This window comes from Pavona decussata, unplaced genomic scaffold (assembly GCF_977016875.1).
Source record: "Pavona decussata unplaced genomic scaffold, jaPavDecu1.1 SCAFFOLD_38, whole genome shotgun sequence".
Taxonomy (NCBI): Eukaryota; Metazoa; Cnidaria; class Anthozoa; order Scleractinia; family Agariciidae; genus Pavona; species Pavona decussata.
In genome coordinates this window covers 6310016-6323283 of record NW_028145460.1, presented here as the reverse complement: position 1 = coordinate 6323283, position 13268 = coordinate 6310016, and the positions used below count along the sequence as shown (strand labels likewise).

Sequence of the window (13268 nt, the reverse complement as noted above, 5' to 3'; positions counted from 1 at the left end):
AAAACTAAAGCTTACTTCGATAATATAAAATGCCACTGGAAAACTACAGTCGAAGCTCTCCTTGCGACCACTAGCGAACAGCTCTAGTCACGGCCACCATCGTGAAAATTCCGTTCGAATTATCACTTAAACTCTGTAATCAAAAGCTCTTGTAAGCAACCGCTCCCATAAGCGACCGCAACCACGTTTTGGAATTACCAACTGGTCTCGGGTAAGCGACCATTCGAAGGTTCTGATACGGATTACGGCAGTCTTTAATAACAGTATACACTTTGTGACCACATTTACAGTAATATAGCACTGCCTAATAACGTTCGTAGATAAAGATCTCGAATCTAAAATAATAGACGATTTACGGCTGGATTAAGAGTGTTACCCTGAGACCGAGGTAGAAAGCTTTATTCTTAAAGCTCTGGGCCCGGTTGCTCGAAAGCCAATTAATCCTAATCCAAGATTAGAACTTAACTGAGGTTTTCATCTCGCTAATTAAAAGTGGTTTTTGAAAGGTAATTTTATGCTAGTGTTAAAGACAAGTATAAGTAAAAACTGAGGAACAAAATCCTTTGGAAGAATCTTTAATGATTAGTCATTAAACTCGGATCAAAGTTTACGTAAATCCAGGATTAGTTTTATCGGGTTTTGAACAACTGGGCCCTGGTAAGTGACCAGCTTCTATTGTCTCAGCTTTTGGTCGCTTACGAGGGTGCCTTTTTGTAAGCGACCAGCTGCAGTTACGACCACTTTTTCCAATTCTCGAGGTGGTCGCTTACTGTTAGAGCTTCCGGACTGTAATGCTTTTCCTCTTCGAAGGGGAAAATATCTAGTTCAAAAAATGCGAAGTGACGCCAGGCAAGACGAACGTTAATGAGACTCTTCCATTTACTACCACCCTTAATCATTAACTTTGTGCCATAGAAGACTTTTAGCCAGGCTATTAAGCCTAGTTTACACGTACGACGCAAGCATAAGCATAAGCACAAACATAGGCATAAGGCTGTTTACAAGTGCGATAAGCACAAGCATAGGGTGACATACGCAAGCGCAGAAGCATAAACATGTTACAGAATCACGCGGCTGGACTGCCTTTTGGCGCGGGATTTGATTCCAACATGACGGACTATAGAATGTACGCTGACTGACTTGTCACTGTTTTTCAGTTTCCTTTCCTTTCACTGGTGCTTATGCTTGCGTCGTGCCGCTTTGCACGTACAATGCAATGACGCAGGCACAAGCACAAGAGAATGTAAATCGTTCCATTCTCTTGCGCTTGTGCTTATGCTTGCGTCGTTGTGTCGTAGGTGTAAACCGGGACGACGCAAGCATAAGCACAAGCGCAAGCCCAAGGCACTTATGCTTACGTCGCACCAGTTTACACGTAAGTTTCTTATCCTTCTGCTTGTGTTTATGCTTATGCTTGCGTCGTACGTGTAAACCAGGCTTTATGGAGAACAACTGGGTGGCTTGAAGAATAGAAACTAACTGATGCAGGTTCGAAGTGAATAACTTTAAGTGACATGCCAAAGTCACAAAAAAGCATGGGTGCAAAATAATAATAATAATAATAACTTTATTAACGTGTCAAGAAATGTAGCTGAGGGGAGAAGTTCCCTCTACTAATAGTGGACACCTAACTAAATTTTAAAAATTCTAAAAAATGAATTAAAATTTTTCGTTAGGTGCTCTGTTGGCAATAAGAGTAAGAAGAATAGCGACTCATATGACAACAGTCCTTAAAAATACTACATCTTGTTATCTTTCCTTTATCTTCCTAGAACTTCAGCTCTATAAACCACATAGAAAAAGGCGACATGCCGACATGATTAAAAACACCACGAAATCGAAAAACACTGCGGAGACGATGAATAAAGAAGTCAAACTTCTATCAGAATTGAGACAGCGTCTTTGTCAATCAAAGAGTGCCACGTGCTCGTCTGGTCCCCCAGGCCCTCCCGGTCCACCTGGACAAAGGGGACAGAAAGGAGCCCAAGGAAGAAGAGGGCACAAAGGAAAATCCGGAAATAAAGGAGATCAAGGTATTATGGGAACACCGGGAAAGAGCGGTAAGCAAGGCATCATAGGACCTGTGGGGCCTCGGGGAGAAGTGGGACCTAAAGGAGACATGGGATCCGCAGGTATGCCGGGAGCTAAAGGAGAACCTGGCGAATCGATTTCAGCTCCTACTGTTGCTGTTTCTCCTACAAAGTTGACTGTCAATGAAGGCGGATCAGCCTCGTTTCAGTGTTCAGCCAGTGGTAATCCTGAGTCTGCTGTAGTGTGGAGCAAATTGAACAGTCAGTCTGAAGTAAGTAAGTCAGCGGTTTCAGCAGGAAGATTGCGTTTACGGAACGTAAAAGGAAGTGACACTGGTGTTTATCAATGTTCAGCTGAAAACATCCTGGGAAAAGCTTTGGCTGTGGCTCAATTAGAAGTTAATGGTAAGTGTGTTAACTTTGTTTGATTAACACTAATAAACTCTTTTAAAATTTCCACCTTCAAATTAGTGTTAAAAGATAACGCGGAACACCAAAGACAAGAACTCTCTCAGGCAAAACAACTGTACAACCTGAAACTCACTCGTTGTTATAGTTCGGGAAATTGCCGGGTTCATCAATAATTGTATTCTAGTCTTAAAAAGTAGTTCCCGCTATTAAAAGGTCATAAACTGGCTAATTTCACATTCAGATGTGTAGCAAATACGACATCGTAAACAACTGACAAACAATATATATATTTTTTTTTACACCACGTGCATATCAGATTAAAGAGCTCGTGCTGCAATATAAGGTTTAGCATGTGCAAGCCACCAAACTTAATTCAGCCTACAGCCAGACTGTTTCGTTGCACATTTGGAGACATTTTCTATTTTTTTTTTGTTTTTGGCCGTATGATATTTGGGAACTGAGTCTAGTAAGCCTCACTAGAAATTGTTCAATAGCTAAGGTGATTAAAATATATGTATAATAGAAACACAATAATATTATCAAATAAAACCGATCATGAACCTTTTCTAGATCTCTCGCAAATTTGATGCCTTTCCCCGAGATAATTTTTTTCATATGCTTTTATTCTTGGACAATACCTGCAAATTCCAATCCGCCATTGCCCTTTTACTAACATTCCACATCGATGATTTAAATGACGTGTGCAAATTATGGAATATCTCTACTTTGTTGCAGTTCGTCCTTTTGTTTCACTTCATCCGGGACCTCTGTACGTCATTGAAGGAAGCAACATCACTCTTCCAACCTGCCACGTGACTGGCCATCCTTCACCAGTTGTGACGTGGAGAAAACTGTTTGGACAGCTGCCTCAGGCGAGGGTGCAGAGTAACAACAGCGTCATGCAACTTTTTGACGTCCGTAAAGTTGATTCTGCCGAATATATCTGCACCGCCACTAACCTGTTAGGAAGCGCTGTACAGAAAACTCTTTTAGTAGTAGTCTCCCTTCCTCGCCTCACTATTAAGCCACCTGCTAAAATTGTTGCGTTTTTTAGTGGCTCTTTGACATTGAACTGCAGCGCTACTGGTGATCCTCAGCCAGTCATCAGCTGGAAACGACAAGGGGCACAACTGCCAGTTGGACGGAGTCACCAGCAGATCAATGGCGCTTTAGTTATAATAGACATCAGAAACGAAGATGCAGGGAATTACATTTGTGTTGTAAGGAGTGCTGGAGTGTTAGCTGTGGAAACTGCGACCGACGTTGAGATTCAGTATGCTAAGGGTGAGTTATTAATGACAGTGTCACCTAATACAAAGGTAGTTTTGATATCCATAAAGAAATTTAGAGGTAGCCACGAATTTTCAGAACTCACTTTAAAAGCAACAATAATTTTTAACACATGACGATATTTGGCATTTTGTTTCTCAAAATTGAAGCTTAATTATCTCTAAAACACAATGCGAGGTTACGGCCAATTTTCTTTTTGGATTTCAGTAGCCCTTGCTGGGATCTTCCTTTATTTACGTGCGTAGCCATATACCGCGCAAAAATACTTTTAAATTGTCAGAGTTTCTCGGCCATCCAGAAAGACGCAGCACTATGCATAGTATCAAAGGTGGCACCGCCCATAAAACTGGAATTGAATATCGACCCTATTGTTAACTAATGGAGATAGATACGGCTGCTATGTATACAGTTGTTTTGACAAAGGTTGTCCAAAAAAAAAAAAAAGCGTAAACGCGAACGCGACAATGCCGAAAGGTAGTCTGGAAAATAACTAATAAATTTCAATAAAAGCTCACAATCCATATTGCCCGCCATCTCAAAAGTCTTTTCTGTACCGTCGATCGTACAGTCAAGGCTTTTGAGATGGTGGGCAATATGGATTGTGAGCTTTTATTGAAATTTATTGGATATTTCCTAGACTACCTTTCGGCATTGTCGCGTACGATTTTACGCTTTTTTTAGCGGATGTGAATTAGGTACGGACAATCTCAAGGTAGCGAGTGCTTGCAGCGTAATATGACACTAGGGCTAATTCGATTCATACGCCGTACCTTTCATGGTGATGTGCCGAACGTAATACACAAATTTCCTTATGTGATGATAAATTTGACGTTATCACGAAAACGGTCGTATTTTACAATCAATCAATCAATCAATCAATCAATCAATCAATCATTTATTATAATACTAACAAGAAGTTGAAGTACAGTACAGTTCCCACCCGAAAGTAGCGACTGAAGTCGGGTGAAAGCAAAATACACCACGACTTTCAAAAGCAGAAGAAGGAAAAGAAAATTAGAAATCAATATAATATAGGAAAAGAAATTTATACAAACCCCAATATAATTATACAGTACATTATAGGAAATTATTAAAAACTGGATCTTGTATAATGCAATTGGAGCGATTTTATTGGCTAAGCGACCATGGTATATGAGGCATTATACCATGCCCGAGAAACTGAAACATTAAATTGTCTTCTAATTGTTCTTGCAAAGCGAAATCAGCAAAATCTAGAAATATATTTTTTGTTGTTTTTAATAAAACAGTTATTCCACTCACGCTTGTTGGATATGGGATGATTATAGCCAAAACGGCGCTACGCGCTTCGTTGGCTATCTATAATCTCATATCCAACGAGCGCTCGTGGAATAATTGTTAAATAGATAGGTGATTTACAATAATAGAGGCTTGTTATAAATAAATGTTATTTTGGCTCCTTAAAATCGGCAGTTATTTTAGCAATAATTGTTTTTTTAGAGGGATAGTCATCTTCATTGTTTAGTAATTCTAATACACTATAAAATTGCATGGATTTTTCTATTATCAGACCTTTTGGGTATATTTACGTAGAGAGCGCAAGTTGACTGGAATACAATTCCCTAAGACATTAGACTAACTGAAGATAACAACGTGAAAATATCATCTCAATTCTCAACTTGACTCGATGTTACGCCGATGTTTCTCCTTTGGGAAAATCGAAATCTGTCGAACATTGCTATATAGGTTTTCCTTTGTCTCCATATATACGGGATTTTGGAGTCTCACCATGAGACTTAAAAAGTATTCATCTCATTCGGTGACGTTCAGAGAAAATACGCCCACATTAGAGGATCTTTTCACAGATGATTTTGCTAACTTGACAGAAACTTTTGCGATGACTTTTAATCCCCTACATAAGCTACCAATGAGTTTACGTACAAATCATAACACCCCACCGTCTCCCAGCCCCCCTAAGCGCAAGAGATTTTATCACAAAATATAAAAAAAACAAGACCTGGCCGCTTTTTATGTTCTCATTGCAAGCACTCACAATTTTAACAAAATCGAAATCACATTCGGGAACAAATTGATGTATAATCGTAGCGACGATCGTCAATGGCTAACAACACAAACGATTTGAAATCAAACTTTGCTTCAAAAATCGCAGTTAAAATAATATGCCAGCAGCTTTCGGTGTGAGGAGTCACAGCGAGTTTGCAATTTTGATGCAACTTAAAGGGTCTAGATTCATCTGCTACACAGATATAGTTAAATGGCTATTGTTATCCGTTAACTTTATTAAATCCAAAGCTTGAAAATAGTTCCGAATGTTCCGTACTTTAGAAACTAAATATTGGTATTTACGCAAGTGTCTTAATTTTGTTTCATCAGATTGCTCTGATCTATTAAAATCAGGCCATACACAGAATGGAGTGTACTCTGTGAACCCAGACGGCAAAGGAACCTTCACCGTGTACTGTGACATGCACACTGACGGCGGAGGATGGACAGTGTTTCAAAGAAGACAAGATGGCTCGGTGGACTTCTATCGGGGCTGGAACGATTACAAATTAGGCTTTGGTCAGCTGACGGCTGAGTACTGGTTAGGAAACGACAAGATCCACAGGCTGACGGCCTCTAGACCTAGCTCTCTGCGAGTGGAGCTGGAGGACTGGAACGGAGTTAGAGTGTATGCCAAATATGGCAGGTTCAGCATTGGTGATGAGCAGGCGCAGTATCGACTTGAAGTGAGTTCATATTCAGGGACAGCAGGAGATTCGTTCATAGCTGAACATAATAACATGGCGTTTACCACAAAAGACAGAGATTATGATAATTGGGATGCAAACTGTGCTGTGCGATACACTGGCGCCTGGTGGTACAACATTTGCCACCACTCCAATCTCAACGGAAAATATCTGGGAAACAAGCATGATAACCGAGGAGCACGGTGGTCACACTTCAGAGGTTCTTTTTCACTCAAATTCACTGAAATGAAACTGAGGCCATCATCCTGAAAATAATTTAAGTTACGGATGAAACGTTCCTCATTAGGTTAAAACAAGAGGGTATGAACACAACATAGTACACTCTTTTTTATAAGAACTTTTTTTATAGGAAGGTTGAGGCTCAGATTAACTAAAAATTAAGAACATCACGGCTAAGAACATTTTAAATACGGACAAAATAATACAGGTAAAGACTGAGTTTACATTGTCCAATTAACCCAAATAATAGGTGTCTTGGTCACGTCCTCATAGATTTATTGAATACGATAACAGATAACTAAGAACATCTTAAGAACTTTTCAGGCTGAAATTTCCAAAAATAATAAGAACGTTCAGCATCAGCCCAAAATTAGAGCGTTCTTATAAAAAAAGACAGTGTATATCCCTCACACCTCATTCAATAGATAATCCGTCTTAGATTATTGCATAGGTAGTACGTCTTACGTTAGTTTGGAGTCAACCAAAATCAATAGTTTTTAACTATTAGTTCTTAAAATTATACTGATATAAGTACGTAAATTATGATCATCCGGGTGAGTGTAGTCCTGAAAAGGACTGTTTGTGGTGACTTTGACTGACGTTTGGACAACCTGAGCGGAAGTCATCTTCAGAGTCAAGTGAATTGTGTAAAGGTTTTCTTGACCAATCAGGTTAACAGCCAGAGACATATATACCACCTACTGACGTTCCACAATTTACTTGACTCTGAAGATGACTTCCGCTCAGGTTGTCGAAACGTCAGTAAAAGTCACCACAAACAGTCCTTTTCAGGACTACACTCACCCGGATGATCATAATTTTCGTACTTATGACATGACTCCTTGGTTCAAACCATTTACAGTTATACTCATATACTCGCTTTATATAGTATATTGCAATATATATGTTTTTAAGAAAACAGTGAACTTTCAGTGAAAAAGTGTTCGACGTTCTTTTGACGGCCCTAGCTTGACCATGAGTATTAATAAATCGAAGCTTTCAGAAATGTAAATATATCGTAGAAAAATACGGAAATCAATGTCTAAAGTAGATCCAACCCTAACCATCGATTCTTAGTCAGAAATTTCTGACTATTGAAAACAGCGGATAATGTTCCTGTATTGCAGAGAGTAAAGGAAGAATAACTCCCTACGGAACCAAGTTTTGATCATACATGATTGTGGTATATTGGGAAAATTCAGGTTAAATAAATAAATAAATAAATAAATAAATAAATAAATAAATAAATAAATAAATAAATAAACAAACAAATAAATAAAATAATGAACATTTGAGGTGTAACACTGTGCAACATGACTTTTAACACAGCCCAATTGAAAAGAAAAACAAATTGTCCCGCGCGGGAATCTAACCCACGTCTCCCAGTTCTGGAGGAAGACAACCACGCTGGCAACTTGTCCACTTTGCCACTGGACGTTTTCTGTGGAATACCTGTGTTTTATTGCTTTTGATAAGAAACCATGAAACACAACTATTGCTCGTAAAGAAAACCTTCCGTGGAATGGCATAGTTATTTGTAATGGTTTAATTCCTGTACTATTTGTACTAAGGCCTTTTCTGGCTTCAAAACATGACTTAGATCTTCTGATGTTAATTTTCAGTTTAACAGCATCTTTTAATCTTCGTAATTGTTAAGGAAAGAAAAAAAAAACCCGATATCTTCTCCTATAAATAACGTTACTGACTCAAGTCGGCCTCGGGAGCTTTTTGGGAATCAGTTCTGTTTTTGAATAAGTGAATGATCATCGCAGTTACGTACGCAGCGTACGCAAAGAAAGCCTGAAAAATTCTCTGGCCAAATAAAAGCGGGGAATTCAAATGCTTCTAGAACTGGTTCGTAAGAGTAATTGCCTAGGGGCCTCTCCCGTTCTTACAATAAACTTTGCCCACGAAAATCCCTCCTACCAGACTAACTGCCTCTGGTTCTCCGAGGATGTTTGTCAATATAATCACTCAGAAAGAGAGATGTACCGAAAGAGTTTCGAGTTATACGAAAGAGTACCGAAGCAAATGAAAGAGTTTCGAAACAAAAACGAGAGAGTTCCGAAGCATACGAAAGAGTCCTGAAGCTTAAGAAAAAGTACCAAAGCAAACGAAAAAGTTTTGAAGCATACGAAAGAGTTCCGAAGGAAAGCACTACTCAACAGCTTTTGTTTAAATGTTTTGAAACTCAAAAATTTATCGGTCACAGAACGTGACTAACGGTCTCACTCTTGGCCCAAGAGTGAGACCGTTAGTCACGTACATCGGATGCGACGAGATTAGATATGTTTGAGTACTGAACGGCAAACGTCATATTCGCATTTATGTTTCCTCAAACGAAATATTGAATATACGAGAATGGAGCAAAATAATTCTGACCTTATCGTTTCCCGTTATAAACGTTATCCAAAATCTCTCTGTTATCAAACCCTTTCACTCCCATGATTTGGATGTTACTCTCCTGACTGAAAGCCATACATTTCTTTTTAAAGTTAGTTCGGAGAATTTGTTATTATATCAAACAATGTCACCTAGTTGATGATTTTCTTTATTCTCATCACCTGTCTGGTTGAAAATGTATTGATAATGAGAGGAGAAGTTACATGTTGATCACTCCTGGGAGTGGAAGGACTAAATGAGTACGAGAGGGAAAATGTCTGTTTTGGATTCTTTCGTGTTTATCTAAGAAAAGAATGTAAATATTACTTATCAAGTTATATCGCAGAAAAAAAGGAAATTTTTCTCACCTTATGTTTTGTTTATATTTGTAATGAATAATTTATTGTAATCTAGATATAATTACACTGTAACAATTATTACGTTTGGTTGGTGTTCTTCAAATGACAGCGTGAGTATAGGTAGCTTGTGATTCAATCGCATCTCGGTAAAAGGAGATAAAAAATTTATTAAATGCCGACAGAAACATGATAATTTGAGTTATCTTTTCGAAATCTTCTAATTTCGAAGCGAAGGCTGACCAACTGGCCCGATAAATATTTTTCCAACTCCAATTTTTATCAATCGGTGGCAAAATATATAATAAAAGCTAAATAAATAAATAAAACTTAGTGACTAATAATCTCTAAAAATCATGAATGTGATTTCCTTATTATTATTATTATTATTTAACATGGAAGTATTATCAAGATGTTTATGGACAGCTTTTTGCAAAGTTTAAAAACATTGGTACATGTAGGAGGACTGGGGTTGAACACTGAACACTGAATTGGTTGAATTATGTGAACACCTCACTTCCTAAAATCCTTTATCCGCAACAAAGCTCCCCCGTCCCACTTGAAATAAAGCTTAGCCCGCCATTGAAATTAATAGGATTTGACCCTTCACATGCTTTCTTCACAGATTACACGTGAAAACCATACTTATCAGAGCTGTGCAAAAACACGCTTGAACTTTGCCCTGCATTATGACATGATAAGTGATGAAAATAGCAGAAAACTTGGCAAGTTTTCCAGACTCGTGACAATTGCCTTGCCCTTCAGATAACAAACACCCTGGCCCCGAGAACTGAGTATTGCTAAAATTGTCCAAAATGACCGAAAAGCAGAGATCGCCTTCCTTTGCAACTTTTATTTCTGTTTTGTCAATCGTGTTGTACTGCGCCGGATTTTTGAGAGTAGAATTGGAGTTGAACGAACACAAGGAGAGATTAAATGTTCTTGAAAACGCCGTCACAGAGAACAAGCCGCCGACAAGCGAACCAAAGCACGCAAAGACAACAAGGAATGTCCCTGGTAAGTTTGTGCTCAGTACTGAGAATCACTGTAAAAGAAATAGCGTCATGATTTAGTGTTATTGAAAAGCTTTCCTTTTGTACTCAATCCAAAAAATTCAAACTTGAAAACGGTTTAGCACAGCACAGTAAACAGTACAACGGGATATGGGCGCATTCTCAGTCAGTAACTTGAATATTTACACTGTGCCCTTGCTCTGCCTAAAGCAGTTTCCGCGGACTCAAACATTCAGTTAAGCTCCACCCCTGCCGCTCATGAGTATTTAAAGCTTGTATTTGAACAGTTAAACTTCAGAATTTCATTCCCAGTCTAAAACTGTCAGAAACACCTTTTTTTTTTAGCTTGAACAGCAAAATTAAGATCACTATCGGAAAGTACAGAAGTGCTCATCTCAGCAGCTTTCATTTAAATGATGACCCTTTGAGATTTCATCAACACTCTTAAATGTACGTTAAGCAATCTTCCATCAAAGGAACTGCATGAAAAACTACTCAGTAGCTTTTACATTAATTTTGTAATCGTTTACAGGCTTACGAATTTGCACGGTCCCAGTTATATCCAACAGTTAAAATGTGTAGCGCTAAATGTACTAAGATTTCTTGCTTATGCAAAAACTGGTTTTACTTCCATTAAGAGGAAGCTTACTGACAAATAGTGATTTTCAAATAGTGGTTTGATCGTCTGCAAAAGGAAAACACAAATTAAAGTTCAGGCCTAAACAAAGGACTGTACAGAATGTTTGCGTGTTGATGTCCTTCTTCCCGCCTGCGGTGACAAAGAAAACAGACGGTGATGAGGTCAAGTTATAGAATCAGTGAAAGAAAAAAAAATCACAACATTGCCAAAAGCTGCCCAATAATTAATATTCTTCATGGTGAAATATAAAAAGTTCCTTATTCGAAATACGTCAATATAGCGCTGTTACGAAAACTGTAAAAACATATCGTAAGAAGCTTTCGTCTAGCGTAAATTGATAAGAATCCGTCAATCAATTTACCAATGAGAATAGTCATAGTTGTTGAGTTAGCTTGTCATACGAATGCGCGTTGTCTTCAAATAGTAGCTTGCTCGCCAGAAAAAAAGGAAAGAACGATGTTCAGCCCTATGCAAAGGAATGTACGGAACGTTTGCGTGTTGATGTCCTGCTTTCTGTCTCCTGTGACAAAGAAAACAGACGGTGATTAGGTCAAGTTCTTTTCTTTCCTCTGATAGTTTTTCCTACGGCATTTCTCTCTCATTTACCGTATACCTTCTCTCGAGTCCAAGCGATGTAGCGCGTCTGGTTTAAACTATAGATACCTAAATCCCCTTATCAATTTGAAGCTTATAGCGCTGGCTATCAAACTATACCAAGAGTTTTTGAAATAAACGAATTCTCTAATTTTTAGCGTTGTTTTCTGGAATCAATTTTTTCACCTGAAGAGGACACTTTAAAGAGCTAAAACTCAATGTGAATTTGATCGTTTGCCTTCAAATTTGGACAGTAGCTACTTTAACATATAAACACCAAAAACCTGTCTGCTGTGACAAAGAAAACAAGGTCAAGTTCTTTTCTTTCCTCTGACAGTTTTTCCCCCAGCATTTCTCTCTCATATCAAGGTTACCGTACATACCTTTTTTCACTTGAAGAGGACAATTTAAAGAGCTAAAACTCTATGGGAATTTGTTCGTTTGCCTTCAAATTTAGGCAGTAGCTAGTTAAACATATAAACAACAAAAGCATGTCTTCGAATTTTTTCTGTCAAAATATTTTTTTCTCCAATAGCGATTTTTGTACGATCACTCCACATATTTTTAATCCTATTTCGAAAAATGTTCTGCAACTTTTCATTGAAATTGAATATGGCAAACGCAGACACGTTTTTTTTTATGCGCTTTGGGTCCGGAAATTGAGGAGCAAATTAAATTAGCGAAAAACAAAATTGTAGCTTTCAAAAGGTGATTCGGACACTTGCATTTAGAAAAGTTAAAAGTTGGTATAGTTTGATAGCCCATCTATAAGCTTTAATTTGATATGGGGGCTTAGGTATCTACAGTTTAAACCAGACGAGCTATATCGCTTGGACGCGAGACACCTCTAAAGGTATGCGGTAACCTTAAACAGTTTTAGAATTTGCTTTCAGCTTTGTTTTGATGCCTCGTTAAGCTTAACCGCTAACCGCACCTAATCGGAAGGAATCAATCAATCAATCAATCAATCAATCAATCAATCAATCAATCAATCAATCAATCAATCAATCAAGTAATTAATTTCGTGTGGTCGTCATATGCAAAGGGGTGGACGCCTTCGAGGCTCGCTTGCTTCGCTCGCGAGTATCCACGAGTTCGTCGGTTCGCGCCTTTCGACTGATTGAAAAGAAAAAAAAATAAGGAAGAAAAGAAAACAAAAAACAACTGTTTTGTATTTTAAATGCCCTAGATTACCAAAAGCTCAAAACTTTTAGCATAATAACATTAAACTCTTTAAATAAAAAAAAAAATAATAATAAATACTGTCTTCTCTTGATACTGAAGAATCGCCCCTGCCCAGAGACGACAGAATGCAGGGTTTAAGAGAGTTAATGAGTGGAAAGGAATCAGGATAGAGTGACAACCGACAGAACAAATATTATCTTCAGCAGAATTTCTTCCCTTCTTCCTTTTTCACAGGAGAGCCGCGCAGTAGTCGGACGCACCCTACTACAACATTTGAGCAAAATTCATGACATCTATTTTGCGTTCCCAGATCTTTTGGGTCCCTTTAAACCCCATGTTTGTGTAAGTTTATACGGGGATTTTTTCGGATGATTTAGCTAAAAATTTAACATGCAGAA

General features: G+C 38.2%; 1 protein-coding gene across 1 annotated transcript in view; it reads left to right on the top strand.

Moving 5' to 3' along the window:
* The first annotated feature begins 1778 nt into the window (after positions 1-1778).
* Positions 1779-13268, top strand: part of LOC146483845 (uncharacterized) — a 78149-nt gene continuing 66659 nt past the window's right edge. The window contains exons 1-4 of the mRNA XM_085105611.1: positions 1779-2435; positions 3177-3725; positions 6105-6728; positions 10234-10455. Coding sequence (XP_084961737.1) covers positions 1817-2435; positions 3177-3725; positions 6105-6728; positions 10234-10455 — 2014 coding nt within the window. The 5' untranslated portion in view covers positions 1779-1816. The remainder of the gene's footprint in view (positions 2436-3176; positions 3726-6104; positions 6729-10233; positions 10456-13268) is intronic.